Consider the following 24133-nt stretch of genomic DNA (forward strand, 5'->3'; position numbering starts at 1 on the left):
ATTCTAATTTTTAAAAAATATAACAGGGCTTCCCTGGTGGCGCAGTGGTTGAGAGTCCGCCTGCTGATGCAGGGGACGCAGGTTCATGCCCCGGTCCGGGAAGATCCCACATGCCGCAGAGTGGCTGGGCCCGCTGAGCCTGCGCGTCCAGAGCCTGTGCTCCACAACGGGAGAGGCCACAACAGTGAGAGGCCCGCGTATTGCAAAAAACAAACAAACAAACAAACAAAAATATATATATAACGAATATATGTACATATTTATATTTTCAATGCAATTATATTATATATAATTACTATACATATATTGTTCAATATGTATTTTTCCTATATCTTAGATGTCTTTTTGACATTTTTTGTAGCAACTACACAGTATACTATAGAATTGGTTTATCTTTATTTATCCATGTGTCCATTTATGTTGAATTGTGTTGTTATTGTCCTTCATGCTGTTTCTCTAAAGTGTCAAACAATTTCCTGCCTCAGACCTTTGGAGATCTCTTGCCCTAGACCTTCCCCTGGATGGTGCCCTTGTGCTCTCAGTTTCCTCAGAGAAACCATTCTACACCATCAAAATCAACCATCCCTCTCCCCATACTCGACTTCCTTAACTTGCTTTCTTTTTCTTCATAACTTTCTTTATAACTTTTTAAAGCAACCAGAAGTTACGGTGTTATCTGTGCTTATTCTCCGTCTTAGCTCTGAGTCCTGAGAGCAGTTTTTCCTTTTGTGCCTAGAAGAGATCCTAGTCGAGTTGACACTCAGAAAGTATTTGGTGAGTGAATATCTAATTTTCACACTTTGTTACAAATATTCCATGTGTCCTAGAATTAGGATAATTAGTATATAAGAAAGTTCATTCAAATTGGGACAGACACTGCCAAATTATTCTCCTAAAATGTTACACTAATTCATACTGCTTAAAAATGTGTGAGACCATCTTTTCTCACACATCCTAACAGTAAATATCACTAAATTTACTTATATTAAGTATCATATTTCCCTTATGTTAAGTGGAAAATGGTTACTTAACTTTGTTTTAATTTGTATTTCTTAAAATACAAATTATTTCTTCAAATACAAAGTAGTTTTGAGTAAGTAAATATCTGTTTAATTATATTGATTATTAATCTTTTTTCATTTGTGACTTGCTTGTTCCATGCTATTACATTCTTAAAGGAGCCTCTGAAACAAAAGGTAAATTAACAGCTATTTCTCTTTTAATATTTTAGTCATGTTAATCCCATTATCTAAAATAGAAATAAAACAAACAAAAGAAATGGTAATAGAGTTCCTTACTATGTGCCAGAGCAATTCTATTCTGTATTATCTCATTTAATCCTCTCAGTAACCCTTTGGGTAAGTACAATTGTGATCCCCATTTTACAGATAACCAAAGAGGTACAGAGTTCAGGTGAAAAGAGCACAGTGCAGAGTAGCAGTGTTGCTAGTAATTAGTGACATCATCATGTGGTCTTTATTCTCTGGAACTTCTGGGTTCCAGATACTGCTTGGGTGGATTACTCTGCTACAGTTGACAGACCTTACCCATTTGCATGCGGATTGTTCCAAATCACATGGTCAAGTTTTATAGATCAGGAAACTGAGAGATTAAGTAACTTCACTGGGCCCAAAGCAGTAGGCCCATCTTTCCAAACTAGATCTGTCTGCTTACAAAACTCGTGCTCTTTTCAGGACACTTCAGCCACTCAGGACAATGCTGGGCCAAAGTATTTGCTCAGAACATGTTTGTTAAGTTGGTTTTACTAGAGCTGAAGCAGAATGGACAAAGATTCACCATAATTAGGACATTTCTTCAATGCGGGGGGCAGTGTTCATACTGCCCAGGGCTGTCTAGAAGCTAGAACTTGGCTCATGTGACTCTATCAGTCTGCTTTGAGAAGCTCTGCCCTCAGGAAGTTTGGTGGGAAATAAATGGGAAGTAGGCTCTTTGTGAAGTGTCAGTACCTGGTTAGAAATCTCATATGCAAGGCTTAGAGACCAAAAAGCAAAGACATAGCAGGAAATAGACCTCGGGAAATTAACACAGCTAGAATTACATATTGGTAAATATGAACTCAACACAGGCTTTGAAAAATCTTTTTTCTTCATTATTATATTTACAACAAAAGCAACAAAACAAAACAAAACAGAAAACCACATTACTATTGTGTTTTACTCCTTCCTCCCCCATAATATCTGATCTTGATAGTAAACCATGTGAATTAAAAAACAAAAGAGAATCTGAGGTCAGCTGGGAACACCAAGTCAGTTGTCACGTACAGCTATTTGCTTGCTAACCACTGTGTGCTTTGGGGATGATAGAGAATAGGAGGGTAAGGAGTGACTCATGCATTGCAGTTGGTAAGAAATGAAGAGTCTCTTGACCAAAATGATAAAAATTCTTCTCTCAGTATGTTGTTAATACCATTGTCTAAATATAATATTAGACATAATTTTTTAACCTAAACAAAAGAATAGTAGTAGTACTTTAATATGTACCAATGTTATCCTAATAACTTTACAGGTACTATTTCATTTAATCTTTGCAATAACCATTTTCTCACTAGATGACAGCAAGCTCTCCAATTTATCCCGAGAATTTGTTGAATGCTTAGGACCTGTCCAAAGACATGGGGGTCCCAAGAGAAGAAAGACAGTCCTTGTCTTGAGTTTAGAGTGTTGTTAAGGAGATAAAACATGATTACAGCAGGGACAAGTCAGACCACCCGTGCCAAAGGATGGATTATTTAATAAATGCAATTGAGACAATGAGCTTGCCATTTGGAATAAAAGAGAACATGAGACCCAAATCAAATCTTACATTAAAAAAATTCCAGATGCATCAAATATTTTAATGTAAAAACAATGAAAATGTATTGTGCTAGATGAAAATAAAGTGTGGGTGTATAACTTCATAATCTTGGAATGGAGACCATCTTTCTCACCATGACACAAAACCCAGACACCGTAAAGAAAAGACTATTAATCTTGACTACATAAAAGTTGAAACTAAGAACTTCTAGATGACCAACTCTATTACAAATATAGTTAAAGAAAAACTGGGGAGGGGGAGAGGGGAAAAGTTTGCAACCCTTATGACAAACTGCTTATTTCCCTAACATACAGAAAGTCTTGCAATTCAATAGGAAAATATTAAAAACTAAAATGGTCTTGGTTCACCAAGGAGGAAACCCAAATGGATGCAAACGCCAAAATGTTTAACAGTAATTATAGGAATTCATGTTGAAACAACATTGAGATTTTCTCAGGTAATAAATTAGTAAATATTTTCAAAAATGGATATTATCCAGCATTATTATGTTGTGATGGAATAGGCAAATTCAATGGGAATATAAATTTATAAAGTCAGGGGCTTCCCTGGTGGCGCAGTGGTTGAGAATCCGCCTGCCAATGCAGGGGACACGGGTTTGATTCCTGGTCCAGGAAGATCCCACATGCCACGGAGCAACTAAGCCCATGCACCACAACTACTGAGGCTGCACTCTAGAGCCCGCGAGCCACAACTTCTGAAGCCCACATGCCACAACTACTGAAGCCCGTGCGCCTAGAGCCCATGCTCCACAACAAGAGAAACCACTGCAATAAGAAGCCTGCACACCACAACGAAGAGTAGCCCCCACTCGCCACAACTAGAGAAAAGCCCACGCGCAGCAACGAAGACCCAACGCAGCCAAAAATAAATAAATAAATAAATAAATAAATAAATAAATAAAATAAAATCAGTACTCCCTTAAACATGAGCAAAGAGGGGCCTCTCTGTACTTTATAGAACCCCATTCTGGCCTTCATCTGCTGCATACCTCCACACTGGAGTAAGATTCTATGTGGTTGAGACAACAGACCCACCTGGAGCCCATACCCCTCCCCTTCAAGATCATACTCCAAGTATTTAGGACCCTTCACTTCTCTGCGCAAGTGGCCCAGTGCCTATATCATAAACTACACAGACCTCTCTCCTTGGTCTATTTTCCTAAGGTCGGATTGTGCTGCTAATACCTTTGGCCTGAAAGGGCCACCAAAGTATGGCTGCTTGCAGAGCTATGGATAAAGCCTGAAGCTGAGGTATTCACAGGGAAGCATGAAAGGCTCTGCCTTGTGGAAAGGAGCCAGGGTTGGGAAGAAGAGGGGAGATGGTTCATGGGCTGTGGACCCACACATCGTCTCAAACATCCTGGAACTTCAAGGTGTCTGAGAATTCTAAAGTTGAAGCTAGCCTTTCAGGTGATAATGAAGGTGTATTTGTCAAGGCAGGAGGATATAAAGTATGTCATTAAACAGTTTGTAGCTTGGTTTATTTTAAGTATTTGTGCATACTCCACTTGTGCGTCTGCTCTAGGTTCCACGGGTGTCAGGGTGGGTCTATGGGCAATCATTGTAGAGCAATATTTGGTAAATAAATTTTTTAATTTAGAAAATATTCATATTCATTTAACCCAGAAAGTCCCTGTTCAGAAATTTATGATGTGGAAATACTCGTATGTCATATAAGTACACACACTTTTATGTACAAAGGTGTTTATAACATCTTCATAATTATAACAATAAATGATAATAAAATGTGCCAAGTACTTTACTGATAACTTAAAATATTGTCACTGAATCCCCCCAATTATATTAAATTACTTCCATTATTTCCATGTTATAGAAGATAAGATGAAAGTTTAAAAAGAATACCTAGTTTCTATTTACTTAGTTTATAAGTAGTAAAGCTGGGGAGCTGGGATTTTTTTTAACTTCTGATAATGACATTTTTCAAATTAAAAAAAAAAGTTTTGTATATATCTGACTATTGTACTATTTCTTTTCAAAAGTTAAAGAATAATACAGAGAAAGGCAAATAATAATACAAATAATACAGAGAAAGACAAATACTATATGATCTAATTTCAATAATTCTTCCCAATATGTCTCTTAGAGTTTTCTTTTGCTTTTTTCAAGCCAGGCTCTAATCAAAGTGGTGATGCCCTCCAGCCAAAGACTAGGAACATATGTGAACAAATCTGGATTGATTGATTCTGTGCAAGGAAAGAAAGAGCTGCCACGTGGAAGGGTGTGGGGCCTGGGGATTTTGCTTGGACTGGTCAAAAACAAGGACAATTCTAGGATTTTCTGGATTTTTATCTGGAAGCAGGAAGAACACAGCAGGAAAGAGGAACGTTTGGCCCTTTTGTGGTTTGGAAAATGTTCTTGTTTTGTCTGTTAGGCAGGACCTCAGAGTAGTCTTGTTCTTGTCGTGCTCCATCCATCAAAGTCACAGAGTGAAGGGACTTTGGTGCTCTGTGAAGCATTTATGTTCACCAGGAGAACCCCATGACCCAGCTGTTAGAGTCAGGCCGGCTCAGCCAACAGCCGTCAGGGGCTGTTTTTTTTCTTCTCAGGATTCACATTATATTTGGTTGTTACGTCTCATTTTTCTCTTTTAATCTAATACGTACCTCCTGCTTTTTAAAAAATATCAACTTTTTGAAACCTAGGCCACTGGTCTTGTAGCCACATTTCTAGACAAATCTGATTATTTCTTTGTGATGGCATTTAACTTGTTCCAGTAAACTGGTAAATAGGTCCGAGGGCTTGGTAAGATTTATTTTTTAAAATGTATTTATTTTTGGCTGTGTTGGGTTTTTGTAGCTGCACACGGGCTTTTCTCTAGTTGTGGCGAGCAGGGGCTACTCTTTGTTGTGGTGCACAGACTTCTCATTTCGGTGGCTTCTCTTGTTGTGAAGCACGGACTCTAGGCATACGGGCTTCAGTAGTTGCAGCACATGGACTTAGTTGCTCTGTGGCATATGGGATCTTCCCGGACCAGGGATCGAACCTGTGTCCCCTGCATTGGTAGGCGGACTCCCAACCACTGCGCCACCAGGGAAGTCCACTTGGCAAGATTTAAATTAAACTTTTTGAGCAATAATACTTTAGAGGTGATGCAACGAGGATAATGCATCTTATCAGGGGATACATAATGTTAGCTCATCTCACCATTAGAAATGTTAAATTTGATAACTGGTTAAAGTGTGGACAGCAAACCTCTCCATTATAAAGGTATGTTCATTAGCCAATTAGTCTGTGGGATGATATTTTGGTAGTGTGCAAATATCCTCCTCCCCAAATCCTCCTCAGCATCTTTTGACTGTCCTTACCTGAGATGATTATTTCATCACGGATTGCAAAATGGTTATTCTTCTAATTCTATTGTTCCTTCTACATGTATTGGATGGCATTTTTCTATAAAGAATGTTTCCTTATGGTCTAGGGGATGAATGACAGTTCCTCCTAAAAAAGGAAGGTGTATTTCATCCTTTTCCCCTTCAATGATGAATTTTAAGGTAAGAATTAGCCATATTAGTCACGTCAAATCATGACAAATGAGTGTTTTTCCACGTCCTTTTCTAGTATCACTAAGAATTTGTGGATCTTTGCTTATTCAATGCTTTACAAGAAATTATAATTAGTTTCCTTCTTGATGCTCAAATTGTCCCAAATTTGGTCAGTGGAACTCCTTGAAGTGGGCTACTATATTCTTCTGAAATGCCCCGTTAGTCTTTAATAGCTTCCTTAATTTATGGAAAAACAAAATGTCAAGTTTACTTGTACTATTTTCCCCCTCAGATCTGGAATTAACCATTCCTCTAAGAAGTTTAATTTTAGTGGGGAAAGGTATTTAGAAATTAAGATCTAGTTACTGGAGGTATTTATGGTTACTGGATTGTCGTTGCTTCTAGGTCCTTTCAGTAAACACAGCTAAAAAAAAAATACACACAAGAATTCATACTAATATTTCCAATTCAAATGTTGATAGCTTTATCTTACAATATACATAAATGAATTTAAAATTATAAATCAGTATTACTACTACTGATAGAACTACCAGGCAATATTTAATATTTCAATATTGTACTTTTTGTCCTTAAAGTATATATACAGTCAGATTACTATTTTCAAAAGTACATAAAATAATCCCTTTCTCTAAGTGAGTATGTTAAATTTGGTATATTATTTGTTTCCAGTTTTACACTTCATTTTTATTTCTCTTTGATGTATTTAAAAGTTTTTTGAGGGGGGGAGCTTCGGAGCCACGGAGGAGAGCGCAACAGGGGTGCGGAGGGAAAGCGGAGAGATTGCCGCACAGAGGTTCGGTGCCGATCAGCACTCACCAGCCCGAGGGGCTTGTCTGCTCACCCGCTGGGCCGGGCGGGGCTGAGAGCTGAGGCTCAGGCTTCGATCGGAGCGCAGGGAGAGGACTGGGCGGCGTGAACACAGCCTACAGGGGGTTAGTGCACCACGGCTAGCCAGGAGGGAATCCGGGAAAAGGTCTGGACCTGCCGAAGAGGCAAGAGACTTTTTCTTCCCTCTTTGTTTCCTGGTGCGCGAGGAGAGGGCATTAAGAACGCTGCTTATAGGAGCTCCAGAGACGGGCGCGAGCCGCGGCTAACAGCGCGGACCCCAGAGACGGGCATGAGACGCTAAAGTTGCTGCTGCCGCCACCAAGAAGCCTGTGTGTGAGCACAGGTCACTATCCACACCCCGCTTCCGGGGAGCCTCTGCAGCCCGCCACTGCCAGGGTCCCGTGATCCAGGGACAACTTCCCAGGGAGAACACACGGCGCGCCTCAGGCTGCTGCAACGTCATGCCGGCCTCTGCCGCCGCAGGCTCGCCCCGCACTCCGTACCCCTCCCTTCCCCCGGCCTGAGTGAGCCAGAGCCCCCAAATTAGCTGCTCCTTTAACCCTGTCCTGTCTGAGCGAAGAACAGATGTCCTCAGGCGACCTACACGCACAGGCGTGTCCAAATCCAAAGCTGAACCCCGGGAGCTGTGCGAACAAAGAAGAGAAAGTGAAATCTCTCCCAGCAGCCTCAGGAGCAGCAAATTAAATCTCTACAATCAACTTGATGTACCCTGCATTGGTGGAATACCTGAATAGACAAGGAATCATCCCAAATTGAGCAGGTGGACTTTGGGAGCAAAGATACATTTTTTTCCCCTCTTTTTCTCTTTTTGTGAGTGTGTATGAGTATGCTTCTGTGTGTAATTTTGTCTGTATAGCTTTGCTGTTACCATTTGTCCTACGGTTCTGTCCATGCGGTTTTTTTTCTTTTTAAAATTTTTTTCTTAATAATTATTTTTTATTTTAATACCTTTTTTATTTTATTTTATTTATCTTCTTTCTTTCTATTTTTTCTTCCTTTTATTGTGAGCCATGTGGATGAAAGGCTCTTGGTGCTCCAGCCAGGTGTCAGGGCTGTGCCTCTGAGGTGGGAGAGCCAACTTCAGGACAGTGGTCCACAAGAGACCTCCCAACTCCACGTAATATCAAATGGCGAAAATCTCCCAGAGATCTCCATCTCGATGCCAAGACCCACCTTAACTCAATGACCAGCAAGCTACAGTGCTGGACACCCTATGACAAACAACTAGCAAGACAGGAACACAGGCCAATCCATTAGCAGACAGGCCGCCTAAAATCATAATAAGGCCACAGACACCCCAAAACACAACACCAGATGTGGACCTGCCCACCAGAAAGGCAAGATCCAGCCTCATCCACCAGAACACAGGCACTAGTACCCTCCACCAGGAAGCCTACACAACCCACTGAACAAACCTTAGCCAGTGGGGACAGACATCAAAAACAATGGGAACTATGAACATGCAGCCTGCGAAAAGGAGACCCCAAACACAGTAAGTTAAGCAAAATGAGAAGACAGAAAACACAGCAGATGAAGGAGCAAGGTAAAAACCCACCAGACCTAAAAAATGAAGAGGAAATAGGCAGTCTAACTGAAAAAGAACTCAGAATAATGATAGTAAAGATGATCTAAAACCTTGGAAATAGAATAGAGAAAATAAAAGAAACGTTTAACAAGGACCTAGAAGAACTAAGAGCAAAAAACAATGTTGAACACCACAATAAATGAAATTAAAAATTCTCTAGAAGGGATCAATGGCAGAATAACTGAGGCAGAAGAACAGATTAGTGACCTGGAAGATAAAATAGTGGAAATAACTACTGCAGAGCAGAATAAAGAAAAAAGAATGAAAAGATTAAAGGGATCATACACCACAATCAAGTGGGGTTTATCCCAGAAATGTTAGAATTCTTCAATATATGCAAATCAATCAATGTGATACACCATATTAACAAATTGAAGGAGAAAAACCATATGATCATCTCAATCGATGCAGAGAGAGCTTTCGACAAAATTTAACACCCGGGCTTCCCAGGTGGCACAGTGGTTGAGAGTCCGCCTGTCGATGCAAGGGACACGAGTTCGTGCCCCAGTCCAGGAAGATCCCACATGCCACGGAGCGGCTGGCTCATGAGCCATGGCCGCTGAGCCTGTGCTTCTGGAGCCTGTGCTCCACAATGGAAGAGGCCACAACAGTGAGAGGCCCACGTACCGCAAAAAAAAAAAAAAAAAAAAAAAAAAAAAAATTCAACACACATTTATGATAAAAACCCTCTAGAAAGTAGGCATAGAGGGAAGCTACCTCAACATAATAAAGGCCATATATGACAAACACACAGACAACATTGTCCTCAATGGTGAAAAACTGAAACCATTTTCACTAAGATCAGGAAAAAGACAAGGTTGCCCACTCTCACCACTCTTATTCAACATAGTTTTGGAAGTTTTAGCCAGAGCAATCAGAGAAGAAAAAGAAATAAATGGAATACAAATTGGAAAAGAAGAAGTTAAGCTGTCAGTGTTTGCAGATGACATAATACTATACATAGAGAATCCTAAAGATGCTACCAGAAAACTACTAGAGCTAATCAAGGAATTTGGTAAAGTAGCAGGATACAAAATTAATGCACAGAAATCTCTAGCATTCCTATACACTAATGATGAAAAATCTGAAAGTGAAATTAAGTAAACACTCCCATTTACCATTGTAACAAAAGAATAAAATATCTAGGAATAAACCTACCGAAGGAGACAAAAGAACTGTATGCAGAAAATCATAAGACACTGATGAAAGAAATTAAAGATGATACAAATAGATGGAGAGATATACCATGTTCTTGGATTGGAAGAATCAACATTGTGAAAATGACTATAGTACTCAAAGCAATCTACAGATTCAGTGAAATCTGGCATTTTTCACAGAACTAGAACAAAAAATTTCACAGTGTGTATGGAAATGCAAAAGACCCCGAGTAGCAAAAGCAGTCTTGAGAACGAAAAACAGAGCTGGAGGAATCAGACTCCCTGACTTCAGACTATACTACAAAGCTACAGTAATCAAGACAGTATGGTACTGGCACAAAAGCAGAAATATAGATCAATGGAACAGTATAGAAAGCCCAGAGATAAACCCATGCACATATGGTCACCTTATCTTTGATAAAGGAGGCAAGAATATACAGTGGAGAAAAGACAGCCTCTTCAATAAGTGGTGCTGGGAAAACTGGACAGGTACATGTCAAAGTATGAGATTAGATCACTCCCTAACACCATACACAAAATCAAAGTCTAAATGGATTAAAGACCTAAATATAAGGCCAGACACTATCAAACTCTTAGAGGAAAACATAGGCAGAACACTCTATGACATAAATCACAGCAAGATTATTTTTGACCCACATCCTAGAGAAATGGAAAGAAAAACAAAAGTAAACAAATGGGACCTAATGAAACTTAAAAGAGTTTGCACAGTAAAGGAGACCATAAACAAGACCATAAGACAACCCTCAGAATGGGAGAAAATATTTGCAAATGAAGCCACTGACAAAGGATTAATCTCCAGAATTTACAAGCAGCTCATGCAGCTCAATATCAAAAAAACAAACAACCCAATCCAAAAATGGGCAGAAGACCTAAATAGACATTTCTCCAAAGAAGATATACAGATTGCCAACAAATACATGAAAGAATGCTCAACATCATTAGTCATTAGAGAAATGCAAATCAAAACTACAATGAGATATCATCTCACACTTGTCAAAATGGCCATCATCCAAAAATCTGCACAAACAATAAATGCTGGAGAAGGTGTGGAGAAAAGGGAACCCTCTTGCACTGTTGGTCAGAATGTAAATTGATACAGCCACTATGGTGAACAGTATGGAGGTTCCTTTAAAAACTAAAAATAGAACTACCATACGACCCAGCCATCCCACTACTGGGCATATACCCTGAGAAAACCGTAATTCAAAATGAGTCATGTACCAAAATGTTCTTTGCAGCTCTATTTACAATAGCCAGAACATGGAAGAAACCTAAGTGTCCATCAACAGATGAATGGATAAAGAAGATAGGGCACATATATATAATGGAATATTACTCAGACATTTTAAAAAAAGGAAATTGAGTTTTTTGTAGTGAGGTGGATGGACCTAGAGTCTGTCATACAGAGTGAAGTAAGTCAGAAAGAGGAAAACAAATACCGTATGCTAACACATATATATTGAATCTAAGAAAAAAAAATGTCATGAAGAGCCTATGGGCAAGATGGGAATAAAGACACAGACCTACTAGAGAATGGACTTGAGGATATGGGGAGGGGGCAGGGTAAACTGTGACAAAGTGAGAGAGTGGCATGGACATATATACACTACCAAGCGTAAAATAGATAGCTAGTGGGAAGCAACCACGTAGCACAGGGAGATCAGCTCGGTGCTTTGTGACCACCTAGAGGGGTGTGATAGGGAGGGTGGGAGGAAGGGAGATGCAAGAGGGAGGAGATATGGGGACATATGTATATGTATAACTGATTCACTTTGTTATAAAGCAGAAACTAACACACCATTGTAAAGCAATTATAGTGCAATAAAGATGTTAAAAAAAAAAGTTTTTTGAGACACCTTCCTTGTGGCACAGTGGTTAAGAATCTGCCTTCCAGGCTTCACTGGTGATGCAGTGGTTAAGAATCCACCTGCCAATGCAGGGGACACGGGTTCGAGCCCTGGTTCGGAAAGATCCCCCATGACGCAGAGCAACTAAGCCCATGCACCACAACTACTGAGCCTGCGCTGTATAGCCCACGAGCCACAACTACTGAAGCCAGTTTTCCTAGAGCCTGTGCTCCGCAACGAGAAGCCACCACAATGAGAAGCCTGCAATGAAGGCTTCGCAACGAAGAGTATCCCCCCCTCACTGCAACTAGAGAAAGCCCACAAGCAGCAATGAAGACCCAATGTAGCCAAAAATAAATTAGAAAAAAAAAAAAGAATCTGCCTTCCAATGCAGGGTATGAACGTTTGATCCCTGGTCAGGGAATTAGATCCCACATGCATGCCACAGCTAAGAGTTCACATGCCACAACTATGGAGCTCACAAGCCGCAACTAAGGAGCCCATGAGCCACAACTAAGTAGCCCGCCTGCCTCAACAAAGACCCAGCACAACCAAAATAAATAAATAAAATAAAACAAAATAAAATGAAAAGTTTTTGAATATATAAAACATTATTTAAAAGTTAAAATTCTGAAAAAATATGCTCAGAAAAGTCTTACATCCATCTCTATCCCTTCCACTTCACTCCTTCTCCAATAGGTAACCTAAATTGAACAAAACCACTGCTGAAAGACATTTTTGAGACAATTGGTAAAATTAGTTTCTTCCTCGAGTTTTAGGTGAAACCAAGGTATAAATGATAATTTTATTAATATGGCTATGATATTGGGGTTATGTAGATATAAAATGACATTCAAAAAAGAGTGATAAAGATTTGTGAATCAGTGCATATAGAATGGTCTCAATTTATAAAATAATAGAAAAGAAGTCAGAAATATGATCAACTTGGCCCTCTCTACCTGATGCCCAATGAAGATTGATACCGGACTTCCCTAGTAGTCCAGTGAGTAGGACTCCACGCTCCCAATGCAGGAGGCCCAGCTTTGATCCCTGGTTAGGGAACTAGATCCCACACGCATGTCACAACTAAGAGTTCACATACTGCAACTAAGAAGCCCGCATGCTTCAACTATGAGCCTATAACCCTGCATGAGCCCATATGCCGCAACTAAAAGATTCCGCATGCCGCAACTAAGACTCAGCGCAGCCAAAATAAATAATTTTTTTTTAGAAAAAAGATCTTAAGAAAAATAAAAGATTGTTACCAACTTCTATTTTAAGAGAAATCTTCAATGAGATCTTGAAGTTGTGCTGTGTCTTACTTATTTCAAGTTGCAGATTGAAGTCCAAACATTACTAAAGATCAAATTCCTCACTTGCAAGAACGCATAGATGTCTCTCCTCCTCACTCCAATTCATTTACTTAAGAACAAATAACATTTCTTTTACAGGATTTTCGCATTGATAAAACTCTTTCATAAACTTTATCTCATTTAGTTCTCAGAGAAACCATGTGAAATAAGCCAGAGGTTTCAAATTGGCCAAAGGGCCAAATGTGGCCCCCATAACTGTTTTATTTGACTCAAAATGTTTTCAAATATTTTGATTAGATACTGTGATTTAGAAACAAAGAAATGTCTTATAAAAATCTAGATACTCAGGTTCCCCTGAAAAGTTGGAAAATCTTGAAGCAGGGACCCAGGATTCCAGGATGGAATTGGTTGAAGCTGCAAAGCCCTCAACCCCTATAGATAGTTCATGCACTTTTCAGTTTGCCACATTCTTAGGAGGCCAGATTTCTACCTTCTTGTCTATAGCTAAGGATACTTGAGTGTGCAGCTCTCCAGAGTTTGTATCCTTCCCAAGATGACCCAGATTGAGGAGAACTCTACTCCAGGGTTGCTTCCCCTCTACTGCAGAGTAGCCATGGCTTTCTAGCCATGCCACTGACTTTCAGCTTCCTACACAGTTCCCTGTAGAGAGATCTGCTCAAAGACCATTGTCTAGAAGCTGGCCCAAGATTCTCCTGTGTAGCCACAGATAGAACTATTTACTGGTCACTGAGGGTCACTGTGATTTCATCAGGAGGCAACCATCCAGGATTCAATGAGTCTCCTCCCAACTGCTTTCAGAAAACTCTACTTAAAGGCTTTGTCTCTCAAGTGGCAATAAGTGTCTTTGGTTCTTCTCTACAAAGCTTCAATTCTAAGAGTTGACCTTCCTCTGGGGTGATAAATGTCCAGGAACCAAGTGATCCTCCTCACTTTCTAGTGAGACTTCTCTTCAGGGGTCCCAGACTTTCTTCTCAGCAGCTTCCCGTTAGAGCAATGGAATAAAGAAAATATGAGCAAAACTGGACACTGCTACAACCACTGGAAGCCTTCACCTGCACTGGTCATAAACATGAGAACAGGCAATCCAGACATGGCTCTCATCTCTGTCATCCTTGACCCCGGGCCAAATACCAGCCCATTCTGAGAGCTCTCCTTTCACATACTTTTTCTTCAGATTCTTCCTTCTGATCTTGAATCTCAATGCAGTCCTTTCTCTATGGTCCCTGTAACCCTGTTCCATGATAAACTTCCTGTACTTCTTCCACTATTCAGTGCCCTTTTACTCTCCCTCATTCACTTCAGGCTTCAGAACTTGTTCTCCTTCTCCTTCCCAGTTCCCCTCACCACCATGTGCACATCCTCTCCCCAGTACCTCCTCAAAGTTGCCTGAACTACTTCTTGCCAACAACCTGCAGCTTTGTTATAAATTATCCATATCTGCATCTCCTCCCACTTTCTCCCTAGTCTCCAAGAGCTGTATTTTCTCCTGTTCTGAATAGTCCTCTCAACTTCCTTCATGATTAGGTTTATTTCTCCTCTGACATTGTCAATTTTTATAAGCCCCTACCCCACCCTTATGCACACACTGTATTTTTAATCTTTCTCTACTATACTCTTACTTTTAAAAATATTATTTATTTATTTGGCTGCATCGGGTATTAGTTGCAGCACATGGGCTCTTCATTGTGGCGTGTGGGCTCTAGAGTGCGGACTTAATAGCCCCGTGGCAGGTGGGATCTTAGTTCCCTGACCAGGGATCGAACCCACATCCCCTGCATTGAAAGGTGGATTTTTAACCACTGGACCACCAAGCAAGTCCCATACACCCTTAATTTTATACTGTAAAAATTGTCAGATTTGTCTCAGTTTTAGAATCCTCTGCTTTATCTATATTCTTCCCCATTGGTCAAAGGTCTCAAAAGAATTGTCCACATCCACTATCTCTACTTCTTTACTTCCGTTTCACTCTTCCATCAACTGCCGGCTGGATCTTGCCATCATCACGCTGAAAGTTCTCTTATCAAAAGCAACAAAAATCTCCTATTTTTCTTCACTCTCTTCTCATAACTTTCTGGAAGATTTTTCTTTTTTCTCTTGCTTACTTCTGTTTATTCACCTAATTCTCTAACTATCACCTGCTATTTCCTTCATGAATTTCTCTAGGGCTGGTGTTTATGGGGACACCGCACCTTCCAACTTGCTGACTTAATGAGTGTTCTGTTCACTATAGTCTACACTGCTTCTGCTGTGACACTTCTAAAATGCAAGTCTGTGACTTCTGGTGATTTTTCTACTGTGGCCAAGGTGTGTAGGGGTGGGCTTTCAAGGCTCTGTACTGGCTAGAAATTCAAAATTGGTGTGGTATTGATGACCCTCCAAGACCATGGTCTTTCTTATGTCTCCATCTTATTTCTCAACAGCAACACTCCCACTGAAACACACTGAGTTGCAGCCCTGCAGCTCCTGGCTGGTGGCCTGTCTATGCTTTTCTCTCTTTGTTCCAAATGCTCCCTCTGTTAAAAAGATTGTGACTTTGGAAGTCTGGAATGGACCTGACAGTTTTCATTTCTTACAAGTCTTAAGTGATGCTGGTACACCTTTTTCCATATTTTACTTTTCACAGCCTGGAACTTCTTTTTCTCTAAAAGTGATTTACCTAAGACAGTAACAGAAGGACAAATGCTGCACAGTTCCACTCATGAGAAATCTAAAACTGGGATTCCCTGGTGGTGCAGTGGTTAAGACTCTGCCTGCCAACACGGGGGACACAGGTTCGAGCCCTGGTCTGGGAAGATTCCACATGCCGCGGAGCAACTAAACCCGTGTGCCACAACTATTGAGCCGGTGCTCTACAGCCCGCAAACCACAACTACTGAGCCCATGTGCTGCAACTACTGTGCTGCAACTACTGAAGCCCCTGCACCTAGAGCCCATGCTCTGCAACAAGAAAAGCCACCGCAATGAGAAGCCCACGTACCACAACGAAGAGTAGCCCCCACTCACCGCAACCAGAGAAAGCCCACGTGCAAAAATGAAGACCCAACGCAACCAAAATAAATAAATAAATAAATTTATTTAAAACAAGGAAAGAAATCTAAAATAGTCAAACACATAGAAACAGAGTAGAATGGTGGTTGTTGGGGACTGAGGGAAAGGGGAAATGGAGAGTTGCTATTCAGTGCGTATAGTTTCAATTGTGCAAGGTGATTAAGTTCTGGAGATCTGCAGTACAACATTGTGCCTATACTTCACAACACTATACTGTACACTCAAAATCTAATGAGGTTGAATCTCATGTTAAGTGTTCTTAACACAAAATGAATGAATGAATGAATGAGTGAGTGAATGAATGAATAAATAAAACTGATTTACCTTTTATTTCAGGTGCCTAAAATCTCTTGGCCTAGTAGTTTCTGACACTCAAATGACTTCAATGGAAAATATGTACCTATGTGAGAAATTTGGAGATGGAGAGGGGGAGTGGAGATAGTCACAAAATGAAACAGAATAATTCTGTGATTTATTCATTCAATTATTCATTGAGGATCTACTATGTGGCAGGCATTGTCCAAACCGTTGGGGACATAACTACAAACACAATATACATAGTCCATGACTTGATGGACTATGGCCTAGAGCAGGGGTCAGAAAACTATGGCCCACAGGCCAAATCCACCTTGCTGTCTTTTTTGATGAATATAGTTTCACTACAACACAGCTATGCCCATTCATTTACACATTTTCTGTGGCTGGTTTTATGCTATAACAGCACAACTGAATAGTTTCTACAATTTAGTAATTGCGACAAAGACCACATGGACCAAAAATCTTAAAATATTCACTATTTGGCCTTTTACATAAAAAGTTTACAAAACCCTGTTCTAGAACAATTGATAATATAGTTTTCTGTGCAAAAGGATTTTTGTTACATTATTCTTAGGAATTTAACAGTTTGAACTATTTTAAAATTCTCTTTCTAATTGTTACTTATATATAGAAATACATTTGGTTTTTGTAATTGACTTTGTAGTCAGTGAATTTCTTAATTCACTTATTAATTCTAATCATTTATGTGTTGATTATTGGGATATCATTACACAGTTATGTCATGTGCAAATAAAAATTTTATTTTTTCCCTTCTAATCTTTATACCTTTTACTTCTAATCTATTGTACTAGCTAGGATCACCAACACATGTTAAATAGAAATACTGATAACTAATATTCTGTATCTTTCCTAATCTCAAGTGGAAAGATTTTTTTTTTAAATACAAAATTTTCATGGAAATACTTCATATATTCAAGGAATATATATTCTTGGAGTTATTTTTTCTCTAACTACTTTTAAATATTCAGTTTATATTACATGTTTTATAACCTAATCTTTTTACTTAATATATGGTAAGCAATTTCATTAAATATTATGTAAATATTCTTCTGTAACATCTTAATACCTACATGGTATTCCATTATATGCTTGGACCTTAATTCATTTAACCAATCTCCTAGGAGTTTTCTATTACCTCTGAGCCTGTGACAAATTAGTCAACTTCTGTTCACATTTTCCACAGCAATGACTTCCATTTACAGATGCTGAGTATGTATGAGAGGCTGTTCTAGGCACCATCTGGACTACTAAGCTAAAGTAGCTCTCAGGAAGTTTGTAGTTTGGTTAGAAAACACACAGAGAAGAGCATGGGCAAAGACCAGATGGAGAATGGACTTAGCATGTTTGGGAACAGAAAGGAGCTGGGAGCAGTATAAGGTGAGCCTAGAGAGGCAGGCAGGACAGATCACCCAGGCTGAAAGCCATGGTAAGAATTTGGGACTTTATTCTGAGAGCAATGGAGAAGCAGGTAAATGACATAACACAATTTGATTTTTTTTTTTTTTTAATTTTTTGGCTTCACTGCACGGCGCAGTGGCATGTGGGATCTTAGTTCCCCAACCAGGGATGGAACCCATGCCCCCTGCAGTGGAAGGGCAGAGTCTTAACCACTGGACTGTCAGGGAAGTTCCACAATTTGCATTTTTAAAAAGTCCTCTGGCTTTTACAACCTTCAGCTCTCTGTAAGGGCTCACCTTGTGACCCTTACTTGACCACTGATCAGCAGAAATGTTACCAGTCCTCTCTGGCCACCACAGCCCCTCACCTCCAGGTTAGTCTCAACATAATGGCACAGCACAATGACACACTTTTCACTTTAAATCATTGAAGAAAGTGTTGAACTTTATTGAAAGTTTTTCTGGGATGAAGAGGAAGGGTTTACACTGTATATCACAGCAGAAATGTAATAATCTTTCAACATTTACTTCCTGACTCCAAAGTTCCACTACATAAAATGGTCCAAGTACTTTCCTCATAAAAAATTAAAGACCTCCACCTCTCTCCTTACTACCTCATCCTCTCACCCCCCATCCACCCCTCAGTTCTCTCTGCAATCTTTATCCCTTCTTAAGGAGGAATAATCTTGTCAACCTATGATTTCACCTTTGTCATTTTGAATGTTTGTCTGGGAAGAAAGGGAGAGGGAGGACAAAGCAAAGTCTTTTGGTTTGCTCTGGACAATAATCTTAAATTAGTGCCTGTATGGCCATCCATTTTTTAAATTATAAACATATTCTTCAGTTTTAAATTTTATCTGATAACATTTCACAAATAAAATCTTAAAGCAAAAAAAAAATCTCTCTCTCATAGAAAAAAAGTTATTTTTGACAATATCTTAAGGAGACCCAAGTGAGACTACACTCAAAATTTATAAGCATAAGCTTGAGTGCTTTTGTCCACTCCTCCTCTGTGTTCAAGTGGGTTCTGATGGAGTAGAATCCACCACTGCTTCCGGGGTCTTCCATCAGGCCTTTCTTCACATGAATCTTGTAGGGCAAGCAGAGACCTGACCCACCTTTCTCAGCCAGTTCCTTGAACTGCTGCATGCAGTCCAGGAAAGCCATCATAGCCTGGTCAAATTTGTTATGCAAGAAAACATTCCGCTTCCCATTAGAGAACAATGGCAGCTCAATGCAGTCATCTGTTAAAGACTTCAGATAGGAATGGTTTCCACAGGGGATGAGTCGGTACCTCTGAAACTCCAGTCCAATTGTATTGGACAGGGCAAGGAGCAGCAAGGCTGTCTGTCCCCAGGCTATGTTAATCTCATTCCAGCACACAGGGACAGTGGGGAGGCAGCCCAATCTGAAGTTATTGATGGTAGTTAAGGGGCCATCATGCCAGATCTCAAATGTGGCATTAAAGATACTGGTTTTCTCCAGCTGGTGCCACTGGATCTGGGCGTACCATAGCCGCTTCTCCACACTACTCAGCTCGTCATGTAGTTCTAGTTGTTGCCATTTCAATTTACTGTAGTCCTTCTGGTACTGCTTTTCTTGCTGGTCCAGCATCTCAGTCTCTGCCTGGGCTGCCTCGAGATCTGCTGCTGCTCTTTCTCGGTTCTTTTCCACCTCCTCCAGCTCCTGGACCAGCCTCGTTTCCTCCAGCTCCAGGCCCTTCAGCTTCTCCTGCAGCGACTCCCTCTCCTCACTTATCAACTCCCTGGTCTCCAAACAGCGTTTGTAGCTCTGAATCTCAGATTCTGTGATGGTGAGTTGGACGTCCAGTTGCTCTAAAAGATTGTCAGTACAGTCCTCACACATGGGGTGGTCCACATCTGTTTCACCAGAGAGGATGTCAAACATGTCGCTTGCAGCCTTCTGGATGTTACTGAGAGTTCTCAGGGAGCCCAAATTCCCAAGCAGGGTGAAGCTGTCAGGATTGTCCCAGGACGTTCTGCCACCAGGGAGGCCAGGAAGGGTCCTGTACGAGGCACCTTCCTGTAGATTTTCAAAATCTGCCTCCTCCCTGGAAGGAGGGTCTCCCTCCTGGGTTTTTCCTGGCTCCCCCTGAGCTGGGATGAGCATCAAAGCTTCAGGTTCTTGGGAGGTCTCCATGGACTGATTCAGTTTCAGGGGCTGGCTGCAGCGTTGGCAAATGAAGCAGAGGGAGGACATGGTGGAGGTCTTGACTCTCACCTTGACACTGTTCCCTCCCTCGGTCGCCAGAGAATTAACCCTTTATACCTTTTAAAACTCTTTCTAGAGGAGAGATTCTTTTCAAATGCATATCTCATCTTGTCACTGTCCTAAAACCTTACAATGGTACCCTCCTTAGATACTTTTAGACCTCCCTTAACTCCTTATAGACAAGTGACTCTTTCTAAAAAGAAAAGCTGATCATCTTACTCCTCCTTTAACATTAAAGAGTAATCTTTCTAAAACTAAAATCTGATCATGGACACCTCCTTAAAATGTTTAATGCCCTTATCTTAAGATAAAGTCTAATCACCTTAACCTGACACCAAGGCCTCTGCCCATCTTTCTAGCTTTTCCTCTCCCCATTTCCTGCCACCCTCACCATGTACTCCTGCATAATAACTGAATTTCAGTTCTTCCAACATTTCTTATTGTTCCGTCTGACTAGAACACTCTTCCTTTCCCTCTTTACCTGGATAACTTCTACCCATCCTTTAGGGTTAGGTGTCATTTCCTTCAGGAAGCCTTCCCTGACTACCAAATTTAGGCTTTCTGTTCTGATGACACATTTCACATTCTTTATCACATAGTAATGTAATGGGCATACATGGAAAATATATTAGTTTAATTAACAAATCACACCAAATAATGTAGTTTGGAGGTTATGTATTTTGCCATCAGCTCAGCCAGAGATTAATACGCCAAGCATTTACGTAACATAAAAGAGCAAATAACAAAAAACTTTACAAGTATGTTGACTTCCATAGACAGCCACCCAAGTAAGCACATTATGTTAGCCAGAAGTACTTGCTCTGAAATAAAACCCTTGTGGACTTCTAACCCGCAGTTATTGACTTGATGGAGTGGAGCATAAGATAAACGTACACAGAAGAACCCAGTCTTAAATGGAGACCACAGTAAGGGGCGTAAAGTCATAGGGCCTTTCTCTCCCAGTGTCCAGCAGGAAGCAGCATGCCAACCACACCAGGAGAGGCTCAGGGCGGGGGCAGGAAGCCTTCCTGCAGACTCACTGAAGTGTGGTCCAGGACCTTACCAGTTTAAGCACACGAGGCAGTTGTGCTGCACTGCACTTCATGCTGAGGGACTTTGCTCTAGCAAGGAAACACACCTCCCGCTGGCCACCCTTCACTGTAGTTTTCAAACCCCACTTAATCAGTCACCGTCATGGCTGAAATTGGTAATTTACACTTGTTACCACTTAGCTCTTCACCAGTATCCTATGTGTGTGAACCTCAAAAATTCCTGGGAGATGGGAAGACTGGAAGTGCATTAAGGTAAAGAGAGGTTGAACAGCTAGTCAAGGGTCCTTCTAGCCCTCATAACCTCTCTGAAATGCCTCAAATCAATCCATTATAGAAGCATCCTCTAGAAGTTGGGAACATCTGATTTATAGGCAACCTGTCAGAAGCACAAGTGACAAGAAGACTTGCTATTGGCATCTGAAGTGGGGGGCTGGAGGCTGCCTTGTGGGACTGATCTCTTAACCTGTGGGATCTGATGCTATCTCTGGGTAGATAGTATAAGAATTGAGTTGAATTGTAGGACATGCAGCTGGTGTCAGAATTACTTGGTGAGGAAAGGACCCACACACTGTGATTGGGAGCATAATCCTAGTTGGTGTCAGAATATTATGGAGTCAGTGTTTAATGGGGACAGAGTTTTAGTTTGGGAAGATAAAAATTTCTGGAGATGGACAGTGGCAATGGTTGCACAACAATATGAATGTACTTAATACCACCTAACTGTATACCTAAGAATGGTTAAGGTGGTATTTTATCACAATTAAAAATAAAATAATAATAAAAGAAATTAAAAGACCTGCTTAAAGCAGCTGTCTCTCGGCAGTAAGTAAGAGAGTTATTAGAAACTGGCTGAAGAGCACTTTTCTACTTGCTGGATGGGATGCTGCCCGATTCATGAATCATTTAATAAATCCAATTAGGTCTTAAAAAAAAAAAAGACAGAAAAAGACAAAAGAAACTGACTGAAATGTTGTTCATTTTCCTGGAGATTTAAAATGTCCTGGGACTCTCAGCTGGGCTCAAAGTGCAAGGCCATCTCATTGTTAACTAGAAAAAAATATTCACAGCTCAAAAAGACTACCCAAATATGCCTCTGTTTGCTATGATTAAAATCGGAAACTTCATGTTATATATCTTACCACAATTTAAAAAAACCTCAAGGCTGCCCTGTCCAATGGGCCTTTGAATGTCCCGTTTCCTTTATAAACCTCCACAGACTGAGTGTGGGACATGCAAAGTGTCTGAGGAAGGACTTCTGCTGCTGCAGAGGCCAGAGACCTCGGGGGCCCAGATGTGACTCATGCAGAATAAAAAGGCAATGATCATAATTACAGAGGAGGCTAGCTTTATGGTTCACATAAAAAAATCTTGAAAAGGATTTTAAGCTTTATTTCATTTTATTTTGCTTCAGACTAACCAGGTGTCCTTTCAAGTTCTCCTTGCTAGCAAGACTCCAGATAAGTTATTTGGATCAAGCTTGAATGAAAATATTTTCTTCAAGACTCAAACCATCAAAAGAGCTAAGATTCTGGCTTTCTGTCCCAGGTCAGCTGCTGATTTAGGAAGTCATTTAAGCTCTCAGTCTTCTTAGTTAACTTCTGTGAAATGGGTGTAATGCTGGCAATTAAATGTTGTTCACAACAGCTACGAAGCGGTTTCCAGTATATGGACAAGGCAAAGTACACTGAGCACCCTCCTTGCTTGGCACAGTGTGTGGGTTAAGTGCTCAGTAAATCATTGAAAATTCCCATGCCGTCAGTGCTCAGAAGTGCTCAGACTGAGGGACTATAGCTCCCACCTTCTGCCACTCCCTACTCATTTCTAATACCGTCCCATCATCAGGGAGGGGAAAATTTCCCCCCTACCCCTCCTGAGTTCTTGTGGCTGGACTAATAATTAAATTGACACAAGACAGTTTAACAGGAGAAAAGTAAACAAATTTTAATTTGTGCACACACAGATCTATAGAAATGGGACCTAAGAAGTGGCCAAAGCAGGCAGCTTTTAAACTTTTTAGACAAAGAAACAATACATTTGTGAGGAATTGACAGGACAAAGAAACTTAGGTTTTGGGTGCTCAATCAGTGAAGAATCTAAACAGAGTTGGGGCTTGTGGTAGTAAATGTTAAATGTAACAAGGCTTGTTTATAGAGGCTTCTCAGCACCAATTCCCTATCTCTGGCGATAAGGGTATTCTTTCACAGGGGAAATTTATTTCCTGCTTTTGGGGAGACAGAAAGGAGGGTCCATGTGTTCCTCTTGCACTGGCTGTGTACAGTCCTTAAGTTCTTAAGCAACTTTAATTCAAAATAATCAATACACTATTGAGGCATATTTTGGGGCAGCCTACTCTGGGCCCCATCACTGTAAAAGTAAAGTATAAAATTACAACAGAGCTAACTTGAGGAAACTGTACATCTAAAACAAATATTCTTTATTTGCAAAAAACATTCACAGAATTCCTAGAAGTATATTGTTGGCTAATGTGTTACAGATCATTAACTCTTCATAATTGGAATTCAACACCAAATGAAGGTCAGAATTTTCTTCCATGACCATCTACCTGTGAAGACTGACTCCTCTTTCACCTAGGCACTGACACTTGCATCCACAGATCTCAGCAAATGGCACTTGGTATATTTACCCCTACGCTGAACTATATACCTCTTAAGAATATTGTTGAAACATCTTGACTCCATTTTATCCTTCCTTCCTTTCTTCTTTTTTTCCCCCTTCTTATGGAAGGGCTTCTAGACACCATGACTCATGACTCCAGTCAAATAATCCATACATCTCATTATAATGAAATATACAGTCATCCCTCAACATCCACGAGGGATTAGACCCAGGATCCCTGTGGATACCTAAATCCCCAGAGGCTAAAGTCCCTTACAAAAAAATGACACAGTATTTG

The 24133-nt window shown here is 40.4% G+C and overlaps 1 protein-coding gene across 1 annotated transcript; it reads right to left on the bottom strand.

The window, feature by feature from the left end:
* Positions 1-18856: 18856 nt before the first annotated feature.
* Positions 18857-20155, bottom strand: BECN2 (beclin 2). Its single transcript, XM_004320650.2, has one exon. It carries the CDS (start codon positions 20153-20155, stop codon positions 18857-18859), a length of 1299 nt encoding a protein of 432 aa, XP_004320698.1.
* Between the last annotated feature and the right edge of the window lie 3978 nt (positions 20156-24133).

Source organism: Tursiops truncatus, chromosome 1, assembly GCF_011762595.2.
Source record: "Tursiops truncatus isolate mTurTru1 chromosome 1, mTurTru1.mat.Y, whole genome shotgun sequence".
NCBI lineage: Eukaryota > Metazoa > Chordata > Mammalia > Artiodactyla > Delphinidae > Tursiops > Tursiops truncatus.